This window comes from Balaenoptera acutorostrata, chromosome 20 (genome assembly GCF_949987535.1).
Source record: "Balaenoptera acutorostrata chromosome 20, mBalAcu1.1, whole genome shotgun sequence".
Classification (NCBI taxonomy): domain Eukaryota; kingdom Metazoa; phylum Chordata; class Mammalia; order Artiodactyla; family Balaenopteridae; genus Balaenoptera; species Balaenoptera acutorostrata.
In genome coordinates, this window is record NC_080083.1 from 22,335,521 (window position 1) to 22,361,281 (window position 25,761).

Here is a 25,761-nt window from a genome sequence, read left to right on the forward strand (position 1 = left end):
CCTCCCGGCCCGCGCCTCTCCTGGCTGCCACCCTGACCGCGCCGCCGCCGGGAGCGGGGTCGGAGGTGAACGGCCTCCAGTAACCCCGGACGTAGTCACCTCACGGGGCTCGCCGGCTGAGGTGGGAGCGGGGGCGGGGCGGGGCCGGCGCCGTGAAGCCCCGCCCCTCCCCCGTGTGCCGGGCCGGCCTGGTGCTGCGCGCCTGTCAGCCATCGCCGGAGCTGCCGGTGTCTCCTCCCGCCCAGCACCGCCTCCGCGCAGCGGCTCCGGTACCGCCGGACCTCGGACGCCGCCGCCGCCGCCTTGAGGTGAGGGGAGGGCCGCCCCGGAGCCTGCGATCCGGGACCGGGAGAGGCTGGGCCCCGGGGAGGGGCGGTGGCTGCGAGGGGCCGCCTCCCATCTTCCGCCGCACGCGGCCCGGGCTCCATCCTGTCCGGACCCGGTGCTTGGCAGCCCAGCCCTCCCCGCAGCTCTGGGGCCTCGAGTTCCCCTCTGGGGAGACCTGGAGGGGCCTGGGGTCTCCGGGCGTGGGAGCTCAGACCCCGGAACTGGAAGACGTACAGCCCAGGGCCTCTAGGAAGGGCTGGTGAGACTGCCTGGAGCGGGTCCCCTCATCCTCCCTCCCCAGCCCCGGCGTGGTCTGATCCCTTCCAGACCCCTGTCTCTAATGGGACCCTGCGCTCGGGAAAGGGAGAGGACCCACGTGGGAGAGGGATGTTGAGGGTTGGGTTCAGTTGCGCTGGAACTCTGCCTCTTTTGCAGAGTGAGGTGTGGGGTGCAGAGACCCGGGCTTCTGTTGCTCTCGCTGTGTCTTTGTATCGTGGTGGGAGCCAGGGCCGGGCGAGGTGTCCCTTGCCAGTTCCTGCTCCCAGGGTTTTTATTATGTTTTCTGTGTGGGACGTAGTAAAGGTACCTGCCTGCTCTTAACTCTCTCCCTCACGTCTGCCATACTTACCAAGGGAAGCTCTCGGAGATAGGACGTCGCAAGGTGGTGTGAGGCTAATGATTCCAGAGGAAAACGTGCCTGAAGGTCTTGCCCGGGTCAGCGCCAACATTATTTTTGGATTTGGACGCGGGAAAGTGGCCACTAGCCGACACTTGGAATCAGCTCTAAATATCAGGGACTCCAAGTAGGCCTTGTGGGTTTTATAGAAACAAGTAAGAATAAGCTAAAAACCGCTCAGGTTGCCGAAATACTTTAACTTTAGGTGTTTTTGTTTTGGGGTTTAAGATTGAAATCAAAAGACCCCAGGAATTCCTGATTCCATTTCTCCTTAAGCAGTGTTTCAGTAATTTCCCAATGCGTGGAACAAACCTAATAGCCTAGTCTTGAGTCTCAGAAGTTGATCCCCCTTGACTCTGTTTTCATTCTTTTTTTTTCCCAGTCCACAGTGCAGATTGAGAAGCATGCTTTGGTTACATGCTTTCTTCTTCCTGGGGGGTGGGGGGGTGGTAGGAATTCTCTGCTTTGTCTCTTGCTTCTTGGTGGGGATGCCTTGGATGTCTGTGAGGAGAAGGCTTTCTGTGCTGCCTATTTGACAGGCACTTTTAAAAAAGCACTGTGGTCTAATAGAGCAGGACAGCAGCTGCACTGTCCAGAGAGATGCCTGCTTACTACAAAGTAGCAGCTCTCTTCTCTTGCCTCAGTTTCCTCATTTCCAATAACAGGAGGACTCTTGTGACTCCAGAAAAATTAGCAAACATTGTAAAATGGCATATGAAAGATGTCAAAGGCAAAGAATTTATGAAGTCTCCTGTGTTTACGTGTTGTAGAAGTTTTGTTTTGAATTACCAGTGCAGAATAGAAATACATCTAGCATAAGATTTAATTATTTTTAAAGTTTGAAGAAATACTGAGAAATTGTGACATTTGGCTTAATGATCTTATAGTTCAGATGACTAGGTTATGTCAAAGAACTGGCATTGCGAAAGCCAGACTTAAAACTCTCTCATCAGATCCTTACCTTTTCAAAGTGCTGTGGTCATGGTTCAGGTGTAGATCACTACGTAACATTCTATTTCCTTTTCAGTCAATGACTAGGAAACCTTTTTTTAAAATATTTATTTATTTATTTTTGGCTACGTTGGGTCTTCCTTGCTGCACGCGGGCTTTCTCTAGTTGCGGTGAGCGGGGGCTACTCTTCGTTGCAGTGCGCGGGCTTCTCATTGCAGTGGCTTCTCTTGTTGCAGAGCACGGGCTCTAGGCGCGCGGGCTTCAGTAGTTGCAGCACACAGGTTCAGTAGTTGTGGCTCGCGGGCTGTAGAGCACAGGCTTGGTAGTTGTGGCGCACGGGCTTAGCTGCTCTGCGGCATGTGGGATCCTCCCGGACCAGAGCTCGAACCCTTGTCTCCTGCATTGGCAGGTGGATTCTTAACCACTGTGCCACCAGGGAAGCTCTAGGAAACTTTTTTACCTGTCACACAGACTGGTTTAACAGGTCTGGGGCTAGTGGTTTTTTTTCTTAAAAAAAATTTTTTTTTTGATAGTTAATATCCTAAAAGTCTTGGTTGAAAAAAGAAGTAAATTAAAATAAAAATTATTGGAATAATGCATTGGTATTTAGTATTTCTAGTTGAAGGAGTCTTTTTACAATTCAGAAAAAGGCTTTTATATCATTATCTAACATGTTCTTAAAGATTAATAATAATAGCAGATACGCATCAAGCGTCTTTCCAAGCCCTTAAAACAATAAGATTGTGATGAAGTAAATGAATACCAAACACTCACTGGCCAAAAAAAATTTAACTATTGAGGTGAGTAACATTTTTAAAGGAAGCCTTCATTGATCTTCCACTTTAACAGATTATTGCTTAACTCGTTTTTTGTTTGTCTCACTAATTTTAAAATTTAGTGAGTATTCACTACTTTACTTGGATCTAATGGACTATGTGAGATGATATTAAATAGAGGAAACTATGACAAGTAGTGTCATAAGGCCACTTCACTTACACAAAGAGTATGAATCTGATTGATAGGGCATAGGTTTTTATGAGTTCAACAAGTCAGTCTTACTGTGTATGCTCTAATGATACCCAGTTCTCTTACCAACTTGTTCTGTACTCACGCTACCATAAAGCCATTTAGCCTCTAGTCTCAGGATGTTTAAGGAAGCAAGTGAAAAGAGACTTCAACAACAAGGGATGTTAATTCCTTACCCAAAGGTTGGTGGTCCCACTTGGTTCGGCCTTCCAATGATGTTATTTGGGACTTCGGCCTATTCCATCCTTTCAGCATGCTGCGCTCACCCTCCTTTATATAAGGAACCACAGTACCGTTTACCATCACATGACATCAAGAATTGAAATTGCATGGCAGAGTGGACATCCCAGACAGAATAAGCTTGTATGATGATTTTCATTTTTGGAAATGGTAACATGAAGTTGAAAATTCTGAATGAATTCATGGAGTTAAGTTTGAAAAGCAGACTCAGTCTTAGAGAATTTTTTTCAGGAAGTATAAGGTTTCATTTATGAATATTTATCTATCTCCTATGGTAGAAATAGAGAGTACACTCACTAATGGAGTTCCTAAAAATTACCCTCTGTTTCTGTAGACTGCTCAAATCTTTCCTTAAGTCATATAAGTTGGCACACATGTATATGTGTGCATTTATACACATGCCAAGTTGGGGGGTTAGTAGGTTGATAGGAGCTTGGTTAGTTTTTAAGTTTACTGGGTGTTAGATCAGTAAATTGGCACCAAGAGGACAGATAGCTGGGTTGTTTGTGTTTTGTGCTTCAGCATTTAGTAGTATTCCTGGGCCTGACAAGGCAAGCTGTTTAATTTCCCTTTGATTCCATTTTATAAAAATCCAAGTACTGAAGAGAACTTTTAGTTTTTGAATGTCACTTAGGCTTTTTCTAGTCCAGCTTTACACTTAATATGAAAATATTTTATCTGATACTCCTGTTGAAAACTTCCAGCTGTTCACTGAGGAGATGACAGAGTCAGTTACACAGTAACACATACTAATAAATGAGTGAATGACGTGCCAGTTGTCTACTTAAATGCTCAGGCAGATACGAGATAAGGAGTCAGAGTAGCAAGAAACTAATGGGTAAAGCTTGTTATTAAACTTATTTAAAATCTTTAGTTATGCTAATACATAAGTAATATGTTCACATAGTTCAAAATTTTAAATGTACAAAAGCGTATACAGTGACAGGCTCTGTCCGAACTTTGTCTTGCAGCCACTCAGTTCCCCTTACCAGAGTCAAGCAGTGTTATTTATTTCTTATTATAATTTCTTAATAGTAATTATCAGACATGTTAATTTAAATTTAATTATTTCTTAATAATTACCAAAGATTTTATTCATATGCAAACAGATGGTCATGTATTCTCTTCCCACTCTGCCAACTTTTTTTTTTTTTTTTTTTTTTAATAAATTTATTTATTTATTTATTTTTAGCTGTGTTGGGTCTTCGTTTCTGTGCGAGGACTTTCTCTAGTTGCGGCAAGCGGGGGCCACTCTTCATTGCGGTGCGCGGGCCTCTCACTATCGCGGCCTCTCTTGTTGCGGAGCACAGGCTCCAGACGCACAGGCTCAGTAGCTGAGGCTCACGGGCCCAGCTGCTCCACGGCATGTGGGATCCCCCCAGACCAGGGCTCGAACCCGTGTCCCCCGCATTGGCAGGCAGACTCTCAACCACTGCGCCACCAGGGAAGCCCTCTGCCAACTTTTTAATACAAATTATAAATACTTTATACACCATTCTTCATCTTTGGTTTCTTCACTTAACATTATAGGATGAACTGTTTACATTTTTATTTTCATCAAAGTGATACGTGTACATAGTTTAAAAGTCATATTGGGACTTCCCTGGTGGTACAGTGGTTAAGAGTCTGCCTGCCAATTCAGGGGACACGGGTTTGAGCCCTGGTCCGGGAAGATCCCACATGCCGTGGAGCAACTAAGCCCATGCGCCACAACTGCTGAGCCTGCGCTCTAGAGCCCGTGAGCCACAGCTACTGAGCCCACGTGCCACAACTACTGAAGCCCTCGCACCTAGAGCCCGTGCTCTGCAACAAGAGAAGCCACTGCAATGAGAAGCCTGTGCACCACAACGAAGAGTAGCCCCCACTCGCCGCAACTAGAGAAAGCCCGCGGGCAGCAACGAAGAACCAACAAAGCCAAAAATAAATAAATAAATAAATTTATTAAAAAAATAAAAGTCATATTGTTCCACAAAATTTGTTACAATAAAACAGCAGTCCTTAGCCCCTTCCCACTTTCATTTATTTTAGCTGATATATTTCTTACACCCCTTTGTCTGTAAATAAAAAAACTGGTCTTCCTACATCCTGATTTTTCATTTTTAGGTATTACCTACTGGATTCCTACTGTGGAAGATGAGGATTTGGTTCTCTTTCCTCTCCTTACCCTCACTGTTCACCTTTGCCTTTCCCATCTCCCACCATCAACTACCCAGTCAAGTTATGTTGTAACTTTTGTTCTATCAATATTCAGTCTTTACAGTATTATGAATGTGTAACTGCTATACACAATTTGGTTGCATAAAATCCCATTTCTTTCCTGTACAACTCTTTCCTTGGAGTTAATAATGGTCTTGTTTTTTTTTTTTTTTTGCTTAGTTTTCTCTGTACCGATCTGTCATTTATTCAGCCTTACTCTTCATCATTTTCTAAATCTCTGAGAATGTTGAGATGATCAGCTATTCTATTAACTTTTATCTTCTGTAAAATCTCTCTTAGAGTCTTCTGACTGGCTCCAACCTATAAATTGTCTGCCTTCTACTTCTAGTACAGAGCTGTTGTCCTGGCGTACTCTTCACTGTCATTCTGGGGGTTCTCTTTATTTCTACTCTGCTATGGAGAAATTATTTCCCATGTTTTCCCCATTATTGGTTTATTCCCTCATTTTGGTGGAGAATGTTCTCCAGTGGCATTCAGAGAAAGAGTGCATGGGAGGTAAATATTTTTCCACTTACCATTATAGATTCCCCAAATTTAACGTTCATATAATATCTAATATATAGTCATACAGTATCTAATATATATATATATTTTAAGTTTCCGCACTTGACCCAGTAATGTCCTTTATAACTGTGTATGTTTTTGTTTTTATTTTTGTTTTCGGCCATGCTGTGCAGCTTGCAGGATCTTAGTTCCCCGATCAGGGATTGAACTTGGCAGTGAAAGTGCTGAGTCCTAACCACTGGACTGAGAGGGAATTCCCTGTAACTGTGTATGTTTTAATTAATGATCCAGTCAAGAATCATTTATCGCACTTGGTTCTCAAGTGTATTTAGTCTCCTTAATGTAGAACAGTCACCCTACTCTTTTTTTGTCTTTCATAGCATTTATCTTTCATTGACATTTTTAAAGAGTCCAAGTCAGTTGTCTTGTAAAAGTTCCTATAACCTGGGTTTGTTTGACAATTTCATCGTTACTAGATTGAAGTTAACCATCTTTGTCAAAAATACTACATTCGTAGTATCATATACTTCTAACTGCATCACACCAAGAAGCACCTAATGTCCATTTGTCCTGTTATTGGTGAAGTTTAGTTTGAACACCTAGTTATGATGGTGTCCACCATATTTCTTCATTGTAAAAATCCCTGTTCCCTTTTGTAATTAATATGTAATCTGTGAGGTGACTTTCCAATTTTTTTTGTTGTGATAAAATATATATAACATAAAATTTACCATCTTTTTAAAAAAAAATTTATTTATTTATTTGTTTTTGGCTGAGTTGGGTCTTCGTTGCTGTGTGTGGGCTTTCTGTAGTTGTGGCGAGTGGGGGCTACTCCTGCATGCGGTGTGTGGGCTTCTCATTGCAGTGGCTTCTCTTGTTGCGGAGCACGGGCTCTAGGCGTGCAGCCTTCAGTAGTTATGGCTCGCGGGCTCTAGGGTGCAGGCTCAGTAGTTGTGGTGCACGAGCTTAGTTGCTCCACGGCATGTGGGATCTTCTCGGACCAGGGCTTGAACCCATGTCCCCTGAATTGGCAGGCGGATTCTTAACCACTGCGCCACCAGGGAAGCTCGAGTTGGGGCTATTCTTCATTGCTATGAGCGGGATTCTCATTACGGTGGCTTCTCTTGTTGCGGAGCATGGGCTCTAGGTGCGCAGGCTTCAGTAGTTGTGGCACTTGGGCTCAGTAGTTGTGGTGCACGGGCTTAGTTGCTCCACGGCATGTGGGATCTTCTCGGACCAGGGATTGAACCTGTGTCCCCTGCATTGGCAGGCGGATTCTTAACCACTGTGCCACCAGGGAAGTCCTAAAATTTACCATCTTATCCATTTAAGAATGTACAGTTTGGTATTAAATACATTCATAATGCTGTGCAACTATCACTGCCATCTATCTCCAGAACTTTTTTCACCTTGTAAAACTGAACCTCTATACCCTTTAAACAATAACTCATTTCCCCTTCCCTCAGCCCCCATCAACCACCATTCTACTTTTGGTCTATGATTTTGACTACTCTAAGTACCTCGTGTAAGTGGAGTCATACAGTATTTGTCTTTTTGTGACTGACTTATTTCATCCTCAAGGTTTATTCACTTTGTAGCATATTGCTTTTTAAGGTTGAATAATATTGTATGTATATATCATATATTGCTTATCCATTCATCCATCAATGCACACTTGGAGTTTTTTCCAAGTTTTAGCTATTCTGAATAATGCTGTTATGAACATGGGTGTACAAATATCTCTTTGAGATCCTGCATTCAGTTCTTTTGGGTATATACCCAGAAGTGGAATTGCTGGATCATATGACAATTCTATTTTTAATTTTTTGAGGAACCACCATACTGTTTTCCACAGTAGCTGTACCAGTTTACATTACCACTAACAGCACCTGAAGAGTTCTAATTTCTCCACATCCTTACCAACACTTGTTTTCTGTGTTTTTGATAGTAGTCATCCTAATTACTGTGGAGTGGCTTCTCATTTTAGTTCTGATTTGTATTTCCCTAATGGTAAGTAGTTTGAGGATACTGATGTTGTGCTTATTGGCCATTCGTATGTCTTCTTTGGAGAGAAGTCTCTTCAAGTTCTTTGCCCATTTTTGAATTGGGTTTATGGGTTTTTTAAAATGTTTATTTATTTATTTGTTTATTTATTTTTGGCTGTGTTGGGTCTTAGTTGCGGCACATGGGATCTTTTTTTTTTGTTGCAGCATGTGGGCTCTTCACTGTGGTGCGCAAGCTTCTCTCTAGTTGTGGAGCACACGGGCTTGGTAGTTGCGGTGCACGGGCTTAGTTGCCTCGCGGCTTGTGGGATCTTCCCGGCCCAGGGCTCGAACCCATGTCCCCTGCATTGGCAGGCGTATTCTTAACCACTGTGCCACCAGGGAAGCCCTTGTTGAGTGTTTTTATCATGAAAGTGTGTTGAATTTTATCAAATGCTTTTTCTGTATTAATTGAGATGATCATGTGGGTGTTTTTTCCCTTCATTCTGATAATGTGGTGTATTACATTGATTGATTTATGTATCTTGAATCATCTTTGCATTCTAGGAATCCAGTGGAATCCCTGCATCCCAGTTGTTGATGGTGTATAAGACTTTTAATATGCTGAATTCTGTTTGCTAGTTTTTTGTTGAGGATGTTAATAAGGAGTATTAGTCTTTAGCTTTCCTTTCTTATAATGTCTTTGTCTTTGGTATCAGAATAACTGTGACCTCATAGAATGAATTAGGAAGTGTTCTCTTCAATTTTTTGGAAAAGTTTGAGAAGAATTGATACTAGTTCTTCTTTAATTGTTTGGTAGAATTCACCAGGGAAGCCACGAGATCCAGGGCTTTTCTTTATTGGGAGATTTTTTTTTTTTTTTTTTTTAAAGTTCTGTCTTTTTTTTTTTTTTTTTTAAACTTTGGGTTTATTTATTTATTTATTTATTTATGGCTGTGTTGGGTCTTCGTTTCTGTGTGAGGGCTTTCTCTAGTTGCGGCAAGCGGGGGCCACTCTTCATCGCGGTGCGCGGGCCTCTCACTATCGCGGCCTCTCTTGTTGCGGAGCACAGGCTCCACACGCGCAGGCTCAGTAATTGTGGCTCACGGGCCCAGTTGCTCCGCGGCATGTGGGATCCTCCCGGACCAGGGCTCGAACCCGTGTCCCCTGCATTGGCAGGCAGATTCTCAACCACTGCGCCACCAGGGAAGCCCTATTGGGAGATTTTTGATTACTGTTCTCCTTACCAGTTATAGGCCTATTCAGATTTTCTATGTCTTTGTGATTTAGTTTTGGTATGTTTTTGTTTCTAGGACTTTATCCATTTCATCTAGGTTATCCAATTTGTTGGCATACAGTTGTTCATAGTACTCTCTTACAGTCCTTTTCCTTTCTGTAGAATAAGTGGTGATGTGCCCACTTTCATTTCTGATTTTAGTAATTTGAGTCTTCTGTCTTTTTTTCATAGTCTGTCTAGTAAAGGATGTCAATTTTGTTGATCATTTCAAAGAAACAACTTTTGGTTTCATTGATGTTTTTCTCTATTGTTTTTCTATTTTCTATTCCATTTCTCTCTGCTCTAGTCTTTATTGTTTCCTTCCTTCTGGTAGCTTTGGATTTAGTTTACTCTTCTTTTTCTTGTTCCTTAAGTTTTAAAGTTATGTTGTTGATTTGAAATCTTTCTTTCTTTCTTTTTTCTTTTCTTTGACCACGCCATGTGGCATGCAGGATCTTAGTTCCCTGACTAGGGATTGAACCCAGGCCATGGAAGTGAAAGTGCCGAGTCCTAACCATTGGGCTGCCAGGGAGCACCCTCTTGTTTTTTAATGGAAATGTTTATAACTGTAATGTTCCCCCTTATTTCTACTTTCACTGCATCCCATGAGTTTTGGTGTGGTTTGTTTTCACTTGTCATTAAGTATTTTCTAATTTTCCTTGTGATTTCTTCTTTGATCCATTGGTTGTTTAAAAGAGTGTTGTTTAATTTCCACAGTTTCTTCCAGTTTTCCTTCCGTTGTTGATTTTTAATTTCTTCCTGTTGCAGACAGAGAAGGTACTTTGTATGACATCTATCTTTTTAAACCTATTGAGACAATTTGTGGCCTAATGTCTGCTGTCTTGGAAAATATCCCATGTGCACTTGAGAAGAATGTGTATGATATTGTTGTTGGGTGGAGTGTTCTGTGTATGTCTGCTAGATCTAGTTGCTCTATTGTGTTGTTTAAATCCTTTATTTCCTTGATTATCTCTGTCTGATTGTTCTATCCATTATTATGAGTGGGTTATTGAAGTGTCCAACTGTTACTGTGAAACTGTCTATTTCTCCCTTCAATTCTGTCAGCTTTTGCTTCATGTACTTTGATGGTCATTAGATGTATAAATGTTTATAATTATCTCTTGTATTAACCTTTTATTTTTCTTTTGTATTTTTGGTTTTGTTTTTTTTTTGGTGTTTAGTTGTGTTTTTATAGTGAGATGTTTAAATTCCTTTCTCATTTCCTTTTGTATATTTTCTATAGCTGTTTTCTTAGTGGTTACCATGGTTATTATGTTTAACATGCTAAAGTTATAACACCATAACTTGAATTTATACTAGCTTAACTTCAATAACATACCAAAACTCTGCTCCTTTACAGGTCCGTCCTTACCTCTTTTGGTCACTGATGTCACAAAATTACACCTTAATACGTTGTGTGCCCCAAAGCGTACACTAATAATTATTTTAAATGCATTAGTCTCTTAAATTATGTGAAAACAAGATTTGGAGTTACAAACCAACGTTACGATAATACTAGTTTTTAGATTAACAATTGTTTCTTTTCTTTAAATGTATTAGTCTCTTAGATCTTGTAGAAAACAAAAAATAAGTTATAAATCATTTTTACAATAATACTAGTTTTTGTAATTACCCATATATTTACCATTATTGAAATCTTTACTTCTCTATATGGGTTCGAGTTGAGTTACTGTCTGTGTCCTTTCATTTCACCTTGAAAGGACTCCCTTGAGCATTACTTGCAGGGGAGGTCTAGTGGTAATGTACTCTCTCAGCTTTTGTTTATCTGGGAATGTATTAATTTCTCCCTCTCTTTTAAAGGACAGCTTTGCTGGATATAGGATTCTTGGTTGATAGCTTTTTATTTTAGCTTTTTGACTATATTGGCCCACTGCCTTCTGGCCTCCAAAGTTTCTGATGAGAAATCTGCTTATAATCTTATTGAGGCTTTCTTGTATGTGATGAGTCATTTTTCTCTTACTGCTTTCAAGATTCTCTCCTTGTCTTTTGACATTTAAAAGTTTGATTATAAAGTATGTCTATGTTGGTCACTTTGAATTTGTCTCACTTGGAGTTTGTTAAGCTTCTTTTATGTTTATATTCATGTATTTCATTCAGTTTGGGAAGTTTTCAGCCATTATTTCTTCAAATATTTTCTCTGTTATTTTCTCACTTCTCCTTCTGAGAGCTCACAATACATATTTTGGTCTTCTTGATGGTGTCCCACAGCTCCCTTAGTCTCTGTTCACTTTTCTTCAATCTGTTTTCTTTCTGTTCTCAGACTTGATAATTTACATGTTCTGTCTTAAAGTTTGCAGATTCTTTCTTCTGCTTGCTCAAGTTTGCCTTTAAGTCCCCTAGTGAATTTTTCATTTCAGTTATTGTACTTTTCAGCTCCAGAATTTCTTTTTGGTTTCTTTTTAGGTTTTCTATTTCTTTATTCATATTTCCATTTTATTTAGACATTGTTTTCTTGACTTTCTCCCATCTTCCTTTAGTTCTTTGAGTATCTTTTAAACAGTTGTTTTAACATTTTTGTCTAGAATATCTGCCGTCTGGTATTTTTTAGGAACAGTTTCTGTTGGTTTAAGTTTTTTGTTTTTGTTTTTGAAATGGCCATACTTTCCTCTTGCTTTGTTTGCCTTGTGATCTTTTTTTTTTTTTAAATAAATTTATTTATTTATTTTTGGCTGCATTGGGTCTTCGTTGCCGCGAAGAGCGGCTACTCTTCGTTGCGGTGTGCAGGCTTCTCATTGAGGTGGCTTCTCTTGTTGCGGAGCACGGGCTCTAGGTGCGGGCTTCAATAGTTGTGGCTCGTGGGCTCAGTAGTTGTGGCTCACGGGCTCTAGAGTGCAGGCTCAGTAGTTGTGGCGCACGGGCTTAGCTGCTCTGCGGCATGTGGGATCTTCCCAGACCAGGACTCGAACCCGTGTCCCCTGCACTGGCAGGTGGATTCTCAACCACTGCGCCACCAGGGAAAAAAATATGGACGCTTCACGAATTTGTGTGTCATCCTTGCGCAGGGGTCATGCTAATCTTCTCTGTATCGTTCCAATTTTAGTATATGTGCTGCCGAAGTGAGCACTGCCTTGTGATCTTTTGTTGAAAACTGGACATTTGATTCTAATAATGTGGTAGCTTTGGAAATCAGATTCTCTTTCTTCCCAGAATTTGATGCTTTCTTATTGTGATTTTTGTTTTTTTGACTGTTGTAGGCTGTCTCTGTGCTGAAGGTAAACCTGAGGTATAAACTTTAGGTCTCTTCAAGTCTTTTCCTGAGTCTTGCTCTGGGCATGTTGTCACTTTCTAATTTTTCCCTGTATATGCAGTAGTTTTTGAATGTACTAGTGTTTAGTGTCTGGCTCCCAAACGGGGGGGAAAAGGAAAATGAAGGGGGCATAAAAAGGCACTGGTTCTTTAAGTCCCCCAGAAGTCACTTCAGCTAGAGGGGGAGGGACTTGCAACAATGAGAGGAGGTGTAACAATTGTGGCTGTCTGCCTCTTTGTCTCCACCTATGTGATCAGAAACAGCAATCAGTGATCAGAGCACAGATCCCCAGTGTTTGGAAGACAGGGTTGTTTTTGCCCACCTTGGCTCCCACAACCTGCATGTGTGTTGCTCCAGGAACATGTGCACAGTTGGGTGATAACTGCCATGTAACTGAGGGTGGTGGATGGATAGCTGCTGCTATACTAAGAAATGCAATTGACCATAATTAACCACAATTAACCTCCAAAGTCTGCCCCTGGAAGTTGCAAGCTTTCAATAGATTCCAGTATTCCAAAATAGTTACATCAGACAGATTCTGCCAGTGCAGTTGTTGTCCAGGTGGGGAGACAGAGTCCTAGTACTTCCTACTCTACCATCTTCCCAGAATCCTCTTCTGTAAGGTGATTTTTTTAAGACCACAGGAATATCCTGTTTTTGTATAATCTCTTACCCAGTGGTTTTAACATACATTTATGATTCTTGGCTGTATCAATTATTGCACTGCTGTTTGTAAAATGAAATATATTTTCTAATTGCTTCATTCTAGGAGGCAATTATTTTGAGATTTTGCTGTCTAAAACTGTCTTTATCCTCACAGTTGTTGAAACATTGATTGGATCTGGAATTTTAGGTTTGAAATAATTTTCCTTCAGAATTTTGAAGGCATTGTTTCACTACCTTCAGGCTTCCACTGTTTTTGTTGGTAAGTCTGAAGGGCATTCTGATTCTTGCTCCTTTGTATGTGGCCTTTCTTTCCTCTCTGGAGGCTTATAGGATCTTCTCTTTGTCTTCAGTTTTTAAAATTTCATTGATGTCCCTTGGTGTCTGTTTTTGTTTGTTGTAGTAGGCCTTTGATGGACCTTCTTAATCTGACCATTATGCATTTCAGTTTTAGGAAGCTTATTGAATTATTACATCAGTTAAAGGCTTTCCACTATTTTGTTCTGTTCTTGCTTTTGGGAGCGCCTCTTCTTCATATGTTGGACCTTCTGAATAAGTTCTCTAATACTCTTATCTTTTCTCTCTTATTATTCATCCTTTTCTCTTTTTTTTTCCCCCTCTTTTTCTTGATGAGTCTGGCTAAAGGTTTATCAATTTTGTTTATCTTCTCAAAGAACCAGCTTTTAGTTTTGTTGATCTTTGCTATTGTTTTCTTTGTTTCTATTTCATTTATTTATACTCTGATCTTTATGATTTCTTTCCTTCTACTAACTTTGGGTTTTGTTTGTTCTTTCTCTAGTTCTTTAGGTGTAAGGTTAGATCGTTTATTTGAAAGTTTTCTTGTTTCTTGAGGTAGGATTGTATTGCTATAAACTTCCCTCTTAGAACTGCTTTTGCTGCATCGCATAGGTTTTGGAGTGTCGTGTTTTCATTGTAATTTGTCTCTAAGTATTTTTTGATTTCCTCAGTGATCTCTTGGTTATTTAGTAATGTATTGTTTAGCCTCCATGTGTTTGTGGTTTTTACGTTTTTTTCCCTGTAACTGATTTCTAGTCTCATAGCATTGTGGTCGGAAAAAAATGCTTGATATAGTTTCAATTTTCTTAAATTTACTGAGGCTTGTTTTGTGACCCAAGATGAGATCTATCCTGGAAAACGTTCTGTGTGCACTTGAGAAGGAAGTGTAATCTGCTGTTTTTGGATGGAATGTCCTATAAATATCAATTAAATCTATCTGGTCTATTGTGTCATTTAAAGCTTGTGTTTCCTATTAATTTTCTGTCTGGATGATCTGTCCATCGGTGTAAGTGAGATGTTAAAGTCCCCCACTATTTTTGTGTTACTGTCGATTTCCTCTTTTATAGTTGTTACCATTTGTCTTATGTATTGAGGTGCTCCTATGTTGGGTGCATATATATTTATAATTGTTATATCTTCTTCTTGGATTGATCCCTTGATCATTATATAGTGTCCTTCCTTGTATCTTGTAACATTCTTTATTTTAAAATCTATTTTATCTGATATGAGTATTGCTACTCCAGCTTTCTTTTGATTTCCATTTGCATGGAATATCTTTTTCCATCCCCTGACTTTCAGTCTGTATGTGTCCCTAGGTCTGAAGTGGGTCTCTTGTAGACAGCATATATATGGGTCTTGTTTTTGTATCCATTCATCAAGCCTGTGTCTTTTGGTTGGAGCACTTAATCCATTCACATTTAAGGTAATTATTGATACGTATGTTCCTATGACCATTTTCTTAATTGTTTTGGGTTTGTTTTGGTAGGTCTTTTCTTCTCTTGTGTTTCCCACTTAGAGAAGTTCCTTTAGCTTTGTTGTAGAGCTGGTTTGGTGGTGCTGAATTCTCTTAGCTTTTGCTTGTCTGTAAAGCTTTTGATTTCTCCATCGAATCTGAATGAGATCCTTGCTGGGTAGAGTAATCTTGGTTGTACATTCTTCCCTTTCATCACTTTAAATATATCTTGCCACGCCCTTCTGGCTTGTAGAGTTTCTGCTGAGAAATCAGCTGTTAACCGTATGGGAGTTCCCTTGTATGTTATTTGTCCTTTTTCCCTTGTTGCTTTTAATAATTTTTCTTTGTCTTTAATTTTTGTCAATTTGATTACTATGTGTCTTGGTGTGTTTCTCCTTCAGTTTATCCTGCCTGGGACTCTCTGCGCTTCCTGGACTTGGGTGGCTGTTTCCTTTCCCATGTTAGGGAAGTTTTCGACTATAATCTCTTCAAATATTTTCTCGGGTCCTTTCTCTCTCTCTTCTCCTTCTGGGACCCCTATAATGCGAATGTTGTTGCATTTAAAGTTGTCCCAGAGGTCTCTTAGGCTCTCTTCATTTCATTTCTTTTTTTTTTTTTTCTTTATTCTGTTCTGTGGCAGTGAATTCCACCATTCTGTCTTCCAGGTCACTTATCCATTCTTCTGCCTCAGTTATGCTGCTATTGATTCTTCTAGTGTATTTTTCATTCAGTTATTGTATTGTTTATCTCTTTCTTTGTTTTTTAATTCTTCTAGGTGTTTGTCCTTTAAATCTTCTAGGTCTTTGTTACAAACATTTCTTGCGTCTTCTTGATCTTTGCCTCCATTCTTTTTCTGAGGTCCTAGATCATCTTCACTATCATTATTCTGAATTCTTTTTCTGGAAGGTTGCCTATCTCCACTTCATTTAGTTGTTTTTCTGGGGTTTTATCTTGTTCCTTCATCTGGTACATAGTCCTCTGCCTTTTCATTTTGTCTGTCTTTCTGTGAATGTGGTTTTTGTTCCACAGGCTGCAGGATTGTAGTTCTTCTTGCTTCTGCTCTCTGCCCTCTGGTGGATGAGGCTATTTCCATCCTTTTGTCTTTTTATTCTGATTTATGAAAGATTTTTCTTAACTTTATCTTCTAACTCTGTTTTGAGTGTTTTCATTGCTGTGATTGTATTTTTAACTTTTGAGAACTCTTTCTTTTCTTTAAATGTTTCTTTTAAAACTATCCCACTGTGTTTCATGTAAGTAATATCTTCTCTTAGTTCTCTCAGGATAATGATAGTCTTTTAAAATTAAAATTTTTAATTTTTTTTGAATTTTGAAGTGACTTTAGACTTACAGGAGAGTTGCAAAGAGAGTACATAAGAGTACTTAAGTTTCCTGCATACCCTTCACCAGGCTTCCCTTAATGTTAATATCTTATATAGTTGCAGTACTTTTGTCAATACCAAGAAGGTAACATTGGTTCAGTACTATTAATTAAACTATAGACTTTACTCAGGTTTCCCCAGTTTTTTTTAAACTGATTTTTTGTTGTTGTTGTTGTTGTTGTTCCAGGATCTAATCCAAGAAACTGCATTGCATTTAGTGGTGATGTCTCCTTAGTCTCCCCTGATCTGTGATAGTTTCTTAGTCTTTTTTTTTTTAATGACCTTGACAGTTTTGAAGAGGACTGTTCAAGTATTTTGTAGAATGTCCTTTAATTCAAATTTGTCTGATGTTTTCTCATGATTATACTAGGGTTATGTGTTTGGGGGGAAAATACCACAGAAGTCAGGTTGCCCTCCTCCCCTCCCCTCCCCCTAATTTTAATTTTTTTTTTTTTTGCATAATCTCTTCAAGTTGCATTTTTTTCTACAGGTAGTCATTATTTTTAAAAAATTCTTTCATGTTGGAGGTTTTTCTCAGACATCTAGTAATCCTTAATTGACTGCTACAATTTAAGAGAGGATTGAAAAACTGATTCAAGATTATGAAAATATAAATGAGGCTTGTTGACTATTAATTTCACTGTGGGTGATCTGATCGGGCATCTTAATTTGGGATCTCTAATGTTCTACTTGAGGCTTTTTTTCATTGGTCTGGTTAGATTCTGCAAAGAAGGATCCTTCAGTTTCCCTCCTGGAGGGTGAAAATTAGGGAAAGAAGGCTGGGAGGTCTTACTCAATATGTTTACTTAATCTCTCCATTTTCAATATGGTGCCCTCTCCTTTACTGTTGCTGGCATTCCTCAGCCTAGAAACCCTCCATTTAACCCTGTGTAGAGTATAAATCTTCAGTCTCTTATCAAGATGGTAGAGCAACAGGCACCTGGCTTTACAGCTGGGAAGAAAATCTAAGGATCTGAAGCTTCTGAAACGGAATTTCAGCCAGTCTTCCTTATAGTTCCATCTTTCACTTCCACTTCCTGGACATTTTGGAGATTCTATGATGTAAATTTTATTTATTCTAAGTTTACCACAGATGGCTCATGATTTAGTTTTTTTCGGTTTGTGTAGTCATTTATCACTCTTCCATCTGCCTTCTAAGAAAATTATCTTGCTATTATCTCCCCTGACTTTTTTGGGGGGAGGTGGGAAGGAGTGTCTTTTTATGGCTTACAGCTTTTAAAAAATTCCTTGACTGTTGTTTTAGTGGGATTTCAGGCAGTAGCAAAAGTGGATATGTGTTCAACCTACCATCCTTATCCAAAAGTTTGGCAAGACTTCATTAAAGATTTCTTGAAAGGTGAGAAGTTTGTACCAGCTTCCTCCTTGATAAACATTCTATATCCCTGGACTGAGAAATGAGGACTAGGACAGATAAGTACACCATGTTATTTTCTCTGACTATTATACCCTAAAGAAATACGTTGCTGTTTTTTTTTTTTTTTTGTCTTTTTGCCATCCCGTGTAGTTCCCTGAGCAGGGATTGAAGATTGAATCCGGGCCCTGGCAGTGGAAGCGCGGAGTTATAACCACTGCACCACTGGGGAATTCCCTCTACCATCTAGGTCTTTTTTAAAAAATATTTATTTATTTATTTATTTTGGCTGCTCTGGGCCTTAGTTGTGGCAGGCAGGATCTTCATTGGGGCATGTGGGATCTTTAGTTGCAGCATGCGGGATCATTTAGTTGCAGCATGCGGACTTCTTAGCTGCGGCATGCAGGCTTCTTAGTTGCAGCATGCATGCAGGATCTAGTTCCCTGCCCAGGGATAGAACCCGGGCCCCCTGCATTGGGAGTGCAGAATCTTACCCACGCACCACCAGCAAAGTCCCCATCTAGGTCTTTATTCAGTGGTTTCTTCTACATGGAATGCTCCTTCCTCCCCCTCCTTGCTTTTCTCCCTAGTTCTTCATTGCTAATGCCTTCCCACTCCAAGCAGTCTTCTTTGATCCTTGTCCTCACCATTACCACCTCCAAGTTTGGATAATGTACCCTTCTTTTATGTTTCTACACCTAGCAATTATTATACTACTGTAATTGTTTAAGTGTCCACAGCCACTTAGCCAGGGACCAAATCTTATTTATCTTTGAATATACATTATTTATCTCACAAATTGGAACACAAGTCCTTCTCATTTTAAAATTCAAAACTTGCAGGAAAATAAAATATGGCTTAAAAAAAAACTGTATAATTCTCTTATGGATACTGAATTAATACCAAAATCCATTTAAGAGTTCATCAATAAAATGACAAAAATGAAGAGGAAAAGTCAGTGATTCTTTCTGAATAAATTTCAATGAAGTTACTATGGCTTAAAGAGCAAGGATATGTTGTGTTAGGTTGGATACTTTTATCAGTGGCTATGAAGACTAATTGCTGCCTCTTTAATTAGAATTGCTTGGAAAATACCATGTCATTTGAGTTCAAGGAGAACATGTTTGCTAAGTTTGGTAAAATCTGTTCTATTTTATTTAGAGAAATATCTAAATAAATAAGTGTACTAGCTATAATTAGCGTTACCTCATTTTTCAGGAACATGGAAAGCCTTCTGCAGATATTTTCAAGAGTCCCCAAATAAAAGTTCAAGAACATATACAGTTGATCTTTGAATAACAGGGGTTTGAACTGCATGGGTCCACTTACACGTGGATTTTTTTTCAGTAGTAAATACTGCAATTACTACAAGAACCAAGGTTGGTCACATCTGCGGATGCTGAATCTTGGACTTGAAGGAACTGCATATACGGAGGACCCACTCTAAGTTATACACGGCTTTTTGACTGTGTGGAGGGTCAGCACCCCTAACCACTGCTGTTGTTCAAGGGTCAATTATATGTATTTTTAAATAAAAGAAAATTTGACATTGGCAACATTTGGTATAATGAAGGAAATGTTTATTTGGCTAAGCAGAATATCCTACAACTGGATCTGCAGAAAGGCCTTCTTTTGGAGGTGATAAGACAGCAGCTATATGAGGCTTCCCCAGGGGTCAATTCCATTATTTGTCCACTTAGAGGAAAAGTCTTAGCCTAATTCATGGCAAGGCTTTAGGGATACCAAACTTGTATGCAAGCAAAATTTTTGTCAGGGTACATTTTTGTCAGGAAAGGGTCCATAGCTTTTATTAGATTTCTAGTAGTGTCTTGACCTAAGAAAATGTAAGAACCATTGGTTTAGGTACTTAACTCACTGTGCTTGCTTGAGGGCATAAAGTGGAGGGGGCAGAAGAGTGAGGATTAATTGTGGCTTTAAGACTTAACTTTTTGGGACTTCCCTGGCAGTCCAGTGGTTAAGACTCCGAGCGCCCAAAGCAGGGGGACACGGGTTCAATCTCTGGTTGGGGAACTAAGATCCTGCATGCTGCATGGAGCAACCAGAAAAAACTGAAATACACACACACACACACACACACACACACACACACACACGACAACTTTTTGGTATATGTATAACTGATTCATTTTGCTGTACACGTGAAACTAGCACAACATTGTAAATCAACTATACTCCAATAAAAATTTTTTAAAAATACTTAACTTTTTGGACACAACTCATAATAAGATAACATTAATGTCATGACATATATATATAACTGATACAAAATTTTACAAAACAGTATTTATCATTATAAAGTATGGTGAACTCTTAACATTTTCTATTCTATTGCATATTTAAATTTTAAAATGTTGGTTGTAACCCACTAACTTAATTTCTTAGTATTCTGATTATTGGTAACCCATAGTTTGAAAAACACTGGTTTAGTGCTTGTAAAACCCTTTCCTATACTCTCAGACCTCACAGTAGTCCCATGAGGTACATATGACCTCTTTTTATTTTTACAGATGAGGTGACTCAGAGATGGTAAGTGACTTGTTCAAGTTTGCACTGCCAGTAACGTGGCAGAGTCAGAGTGTGATCTTGGTCCTAGGTTTTGACCCAGCTCCCCTGGCACCTTTTGTTACATCCCATCCAAACTACATACTTTTCCCTTCCTCTTCTCACTCCCTTCTTTACCACAATTGTAGGGAATAGTATTAGCTCAGACTACACAATTGGGTAAATCCTAATTTGCCAGTTGGCATACCTGCACTGTCCCGAGTCCTGTTGCTTGTCATTTGGGGTCCTCTCTTAGAAGTTCGGGATTTCCCTATGAGTGAAAAGAAGTTCTTTCCTTCTTTTTTCTTCTCCACCCTAGACCAGTGGTTTTCAAGCCTGGATGTAAAGAGGTTCAATCAGTTGTGGAACTTAATATTCAAATATCTGGGTCTCCAGCAGGGATTCTTTTTTTTTTGGCTGCATTGGTTCTTTGTTGCTGCGTGTGGGCTTTCTCTAGTTGCGGTGAGCGGGGGCTACTCTTCATTGCGGTGTGCGGGCTTCTCATTGGGGTGGCTTCTCTTGTTGTGGAGCATGGGCTGTAGGCGCGCGGGCTCAGTAGTTGTGGCTCGTGGGCTCTAGAGCGCAAAGCTCAGTAGTTGTGGTGCACGGGCTTAGTTGCTCCGCGGCATGTGGGAGCTTCCCGGACCAGGGCTCAAACCTGTGTCCCCTGCATTGGCAGGCGGATTCTTAACCACTGCGCCACCAGGGAAGCCCTCCAGCAGGGATTCTGATTCAGAAGATCTGGAATGGAGTTTAGACATTTTTTTTTAATAATTTTTTATTGAAGTATAGTTGATGTACAGTATTGTATGTTATAGGTGTACAATATAGTGATTTACAATTTTTAAAGGTTATACTCCATTTATACTCCATTATACTCCATTGGCTAGGGACTTCCTTGGTGGCACAGTGGTTAAGAATCTGCCTGCTAATGTAGGGGACATGGGTTTGAGCCCTGGTCCGGAAAGATCCCACATGCCATGGAGCAACTAAGCCCGTGTGCCACAACTACTGAGCCTGCACTCTAGAGCCCGCGAGCCACAACCGCTGCAGCCCGCGTGCCTAGAGCCCGTGCTCCGCAACAAAGAGAAGGCACCGCAATGAGAAGCCCGCACACCGCAACAAAGAGAAGCCACCGCAATGAGAAGCGCACACACCGCAACAAAGAGTAGCCCCCGCTCGCCACAACTAGAGAAAGCCCCCGCACAGCAACAAAAACCCAACTCAGCCAAAAAATAAATTTAAAAGTATATATATTGGCTATATTTCCTGTGTTGTACAATATATCCTTGTAGCTTATTTTATACATAACAGTTTGTACCTCTTAATCCCCTACCCCATTATTGCCTTTCCCCCTTCCCTCTCCCCACTGGTAAGCAGTAGTTTCTTCTTGCTATCTGTGAGTCTGCTTCTTTTTTGTTATATTCACTAGTTTGTTGTATTTTTTAGATTCCGCATATAAGTGATATCATACAGTATTTGTCTTTCTCTGTCTGACTTGCTTCACTAAGCATAATACCTTCCAAATCCATCCGTGTTGTTGCAAATGGTGAAATTTCATTCTGTTTTTAATGGCTGAGTAGTATTCCACCGTATGTATACACCACATCTTCTTTATCCATTCATGTGTTTTTAAAAAGCTCCACAGGTAATTGTTATACGTAGTCAAGGCAGAGAAATTCTACCCCGAATACATTATAATTGTTGGGCATAGAAGGAAAACCAGGATTTGGGAAGTAGCTAGAGATTCTTTGGTTCCTTAGAGTTTAGGGACTTAATAATGAGAGACCTGTCCTCTCCTTGGCTCCCAACCTTTGTGGGTGGGTATAAACATTTGGAAACATAATTAGAGCCTGACTGAATTGTTGAGAATCTAGTGGTTCTCTTCTCCCCACTGCCTCCTTTTTGATGAAATATTGGAAATCATAGGGTTGGAATGTGTCCATCAAAGTATACAATTGGAAAAGGCACCTTGTGAAATGGTAAGCTTGGATTATTGTTTAATACTTTTAGTGAATAGTAAAGTCTTTGAATGTGTAATGCTTTTGATTTACAGATTTAAACCAATAGTTAAAAAACTGAACTTTATACTTCAAGTTAAATAGTGTATTTGACCACAGAAATGATACTTTGACTAGTTTTGTACTGTGATGAGCAAAACCGGAATTGATAAAATTTTGGTTTCTTAAAAAAAGACATTTCAAATCTCTCTCTTTCTCTCTTTAGTTCTTTTTGGAGGTGGATATCTGCTCAGACAATAAGAATTTTAAGAGGTCAGTTACAAATAATGCTCTTTCATGTTTACAGTGTGATAAAAATTTTATGTTAATGTGCTAAAATATAAAACTGTAGGCTTTTATGTTAAAAGTTGCCTTCCGCAAAAGAATATAGGCAGACTGGAGGTGGGAGGTGGGTTACCTGAAGTGGTTGAGACTGACAGAGGTAGTAATCCACCACCTTTTCTCTTCAATTCAGGCCTGGAATCAGTGGAAATGGGACGGTCTGTGGAGTAGCTTCTAGAGTGTCTGGACAGCTACTCAGTGATTTTCCATACACGACCTCTCTTTTCTGTGGTTTGTAGGCTTGTGCCTGGGAATACCACTCAGTGGAGCTGCCGGTTGGTGAACAGGCTCTTTAGCTGTTGACACGTTGCTGCTTTCAGTCTCTGGAACCTATAGGTTCCTTCATGTTCTTCTTGGCTAAGAAAGAAAAATTTGAAGTTGACCTTATGGAACCTTTCATTTGTTCGTTAATCCTTTTTCTTTTCCCATGGAAGAAAGGAGAATTGCTCCTTTCTCAGTGAGTTCTGTTTTTTTGTGTAGTTATCTAATTTTGCTTAGACTATAAACTAGAATCTGTCCCTGAGTGCCTTATTTCTCTTGTGAAGAAGGCAGCTATTATTTTCTGTTAGCTGAGATGAAATTTGGAAAAATTTTTTTTAATCTGTTATTTTTAAGCTTGATTATTCACTGCTCTAAAATGAGAAAGAAGTAGCCTTTTCACTGCTGTACTTTTTGGTATTCTTCAGAGTGGTAAATCTGTTAGAACTTTTCCCTCCCTACCTCCTTCTCTCCCTTTTTTCCTTCCGTCCTTTTTTTCTCTTTTTAATGATTTGGTTTTTTTGAAGGTTCTGGAAATGTGCCTCTTTATAAAATTTGGAGACGTTAAAAAAATTTTTTTTAAAGAAACAATATTCCAAGGGAGAAATGTATAGTGAATTTATTTATTTAATTTAATTTATTTTTTTGGGCACGCATGCGGAATCTTAGTTGCCCCACCAGGGATCAAACCGGGGCCCCCCGCACCACCCCGCGGTGGAAGCGTGGAGTCTTAACCACTGGACCGCCAGGGAAGTCCCCCGTATGATGAACTTAGACGTCAATTTTTTCCTTTCACATGATACTTTTATATTTGATTCTGGTTTTAAAAATGAAAGTTAGCCTAAGGAATCTCCAACTGGCTTTTAGGAAATGTCTATAGGTATTTTTAGCATTCCTGGCAATTTGTTATTACTGTTTCATTCTTCTAGCACAGTGGTTCTCAAATTTCAGGACTTGTTAAACTATAGATTACCATGCCCCAACCTGTAGGTTCCAGTACAGTTCGCTAGTCTGCGGTAGAGCCCAGGTGATGCGGTTGCTGTGACTGCTGCTGTGGTCGGGCAACCGCGCTTTGCGAACCACTGCTCTAGGGTTTACAGATTCTGTTGTGTTTTTGTGAACAAATAAGCTCTGATTCATAAATTACACCGAAATAATGGTGCACGTGTCGTTTTTAACCTATTTAGTGATGATTGTCAAATACTTTAAAACCTTGGCGTTTTATTATCTAATGTCAAAGAATGCTACTGTTTACTTTTATACATCAAAGTGGTTTACAGCATATAAAATTATTAATAATAAGTTTATTATTTATTTATAACCTTCTCTGAGGGCACCTCAATATCAGGACTGGGAATCATTACTCTGAATTAAAATCGTTGGTCAGGCTACAAGCTGTTTAATACTAATTTGATGTGTAGTTTTGACTTTTAAATAGCATTTTTGAAATGACAGAATAAATATTGTTTCATTTAGTTTGGGTTTTTATTGTGGTTGTGAGCTTTGAACTATGTTTTGGTCTTTGTTAATTAGTTTGCTAGCGGTCGGCAACATCTAATCCTGACTAGTAAGGCCCTGTATCTAGAAAACTTGTACTTAATTGAGATAACACCTCCATAATTTTAATTATAAATTTTAAATTTGATAGTAGATTCACTTTCTCCCTATCAATGTCAGCAACCAGCACATTAGAGTCCAAAACAGACATTTTGGGGTGAATTTTTTTTTTTTAAGTTTTTAAAAAATTAAATAATTAATTAATTAATTTGGTTATGCCAGGTCTTAGTTGCGGCCCATGGGCTCCTTAGTTGTGGTTTGCCAGCTTCTCAGTTGCAGCACGTGTGCTCCTTAGTTGTGGCATGCAAACTCTTAGTTGTGGCATGGGTGTGGGATCTAGTTCCCTGACCAGGGATCGAACCCAGGCCCCCTGCATTGGGAGCACAGAGTCTTAACCACTGTGCCACCAGCAAAATCCCTGGGGTGAATTTTTAACAGATGTGATTTAAGAAAAAACTCATGGAGACAAGTAAAGATTTTTTTTTTTTTTTTTTTTTTTTTTTTGCAGTTTTCCCCCCTTGGTGTCCATATGTCCATTCTCTACATCTGTGTCTCAACTTCTGCCCTGCAAACTGGCTCATCTGTACCATTTTTCTACGTTCCACATACATGCATTAACATACGATATTTGTTTTTCTCTTTCTGACTTACTTCACTCTGTATGACAGTCTCTAGATCCATCCACTTCTCAACAAATGACTCAATTTCGTTCCTTTTTATGGCTGAATAATATTCCATCGTATATATGTACCACAACTTCTTTATCCATTCGTCTGTTGATGGGCATTTAGGTTGCTTCCATGACCTGGCTATTGTAAATAGTGCTGCAATGAACATTCGGGTGCACGTGTCTTTTTGAATTACGGTTTTCTCTGGGTATATGCCCAGTAGTGGGATTGCTGGGTCATATGGTAATTCTATTTTTAGTTTTTTAAGGAACCTCCATATTGTTCTCCATAGTGGCTGTATCAATTTACATTCCCACCAACAGTGCAAGAGGGTTCCCTTTTCTCCACACCCTCTCCAGCATTTGTTGTTTGTAGATTTTCTGATGATGCCCATTCTAACAGGAGTGAGGTGATACCTCATTGTAGTTTTGATTTGCATTTCTCTAATAATTAGTGATGTTGAGCATCTTTTCATGTGCTTCGTGGCCGTCTGTATGTCTTCTTTGGAGAAATGTCTATTTAGGTCTTCTGCCCATTTTTGGATTGGGGTGTTTGTTTCTTTGATATTGAGCTGAATGAGCTGTTTATATATTTTGGAGATTAATCCTTTGTCCGTTGATTCATTTGCAAATATTTTCTCCCATTCTGAGGGTTGTCTTTTCGTCTTGTTTATGGTTTCCTTTGCTGTGCAAAAGCTTTGAAGTTTCATTAGGTCCCACTTGTTTATTTTTGTTTTTATTTCC

General features: G+C 39.7%; 1 protein-coding gene and 1 non-coding gene across 9 annotated transcripts in view; one reads left to right on the forward strand and one right to left on the reverse strand.

Moving 5' to 3' along the window:
• ACACA (acetyl-CoA carboxylase alpha) overlaps positions 1–25,761 on the forward strand; it is a 210,266-nt gene that overhangs the window by 34,904 nt on the left and 149,601 nt on the right. For 2 of the 8 annotated variants that reach the window (XM_057535458.1, XM_057535459.1), the window contains exon 2: positions 22,420–22,466. The exons of 1 other annotated variant lie outside the window; for it this stretch is intronic. In XM_057535458.1, coding sequence (XP_057391441.1) covers positions 22,420–22,466 — 47 coding nt within the window. Of the gene's footprint in view, positions 1–13; positions 309–427; positions 587–1,140; positions 1,159–22,419; positions 22,467–25,761 lie in introns of those variants that run through there. 5 more of the 8 variants (XM_057535460.1, XM_057535465.1, XM_057535462.1 and 2 more) reach the window with 5 other exon arrangements.
• LOC114238855 (U6 spliceosomal RNA) lies at positions 12,178–12,284 on the reverse strand. The gene has a single exon (XR_003624116.1). It is a non-coding gene; the product is annotated as a U6 spliceosomal RNA (small nuclear RNA).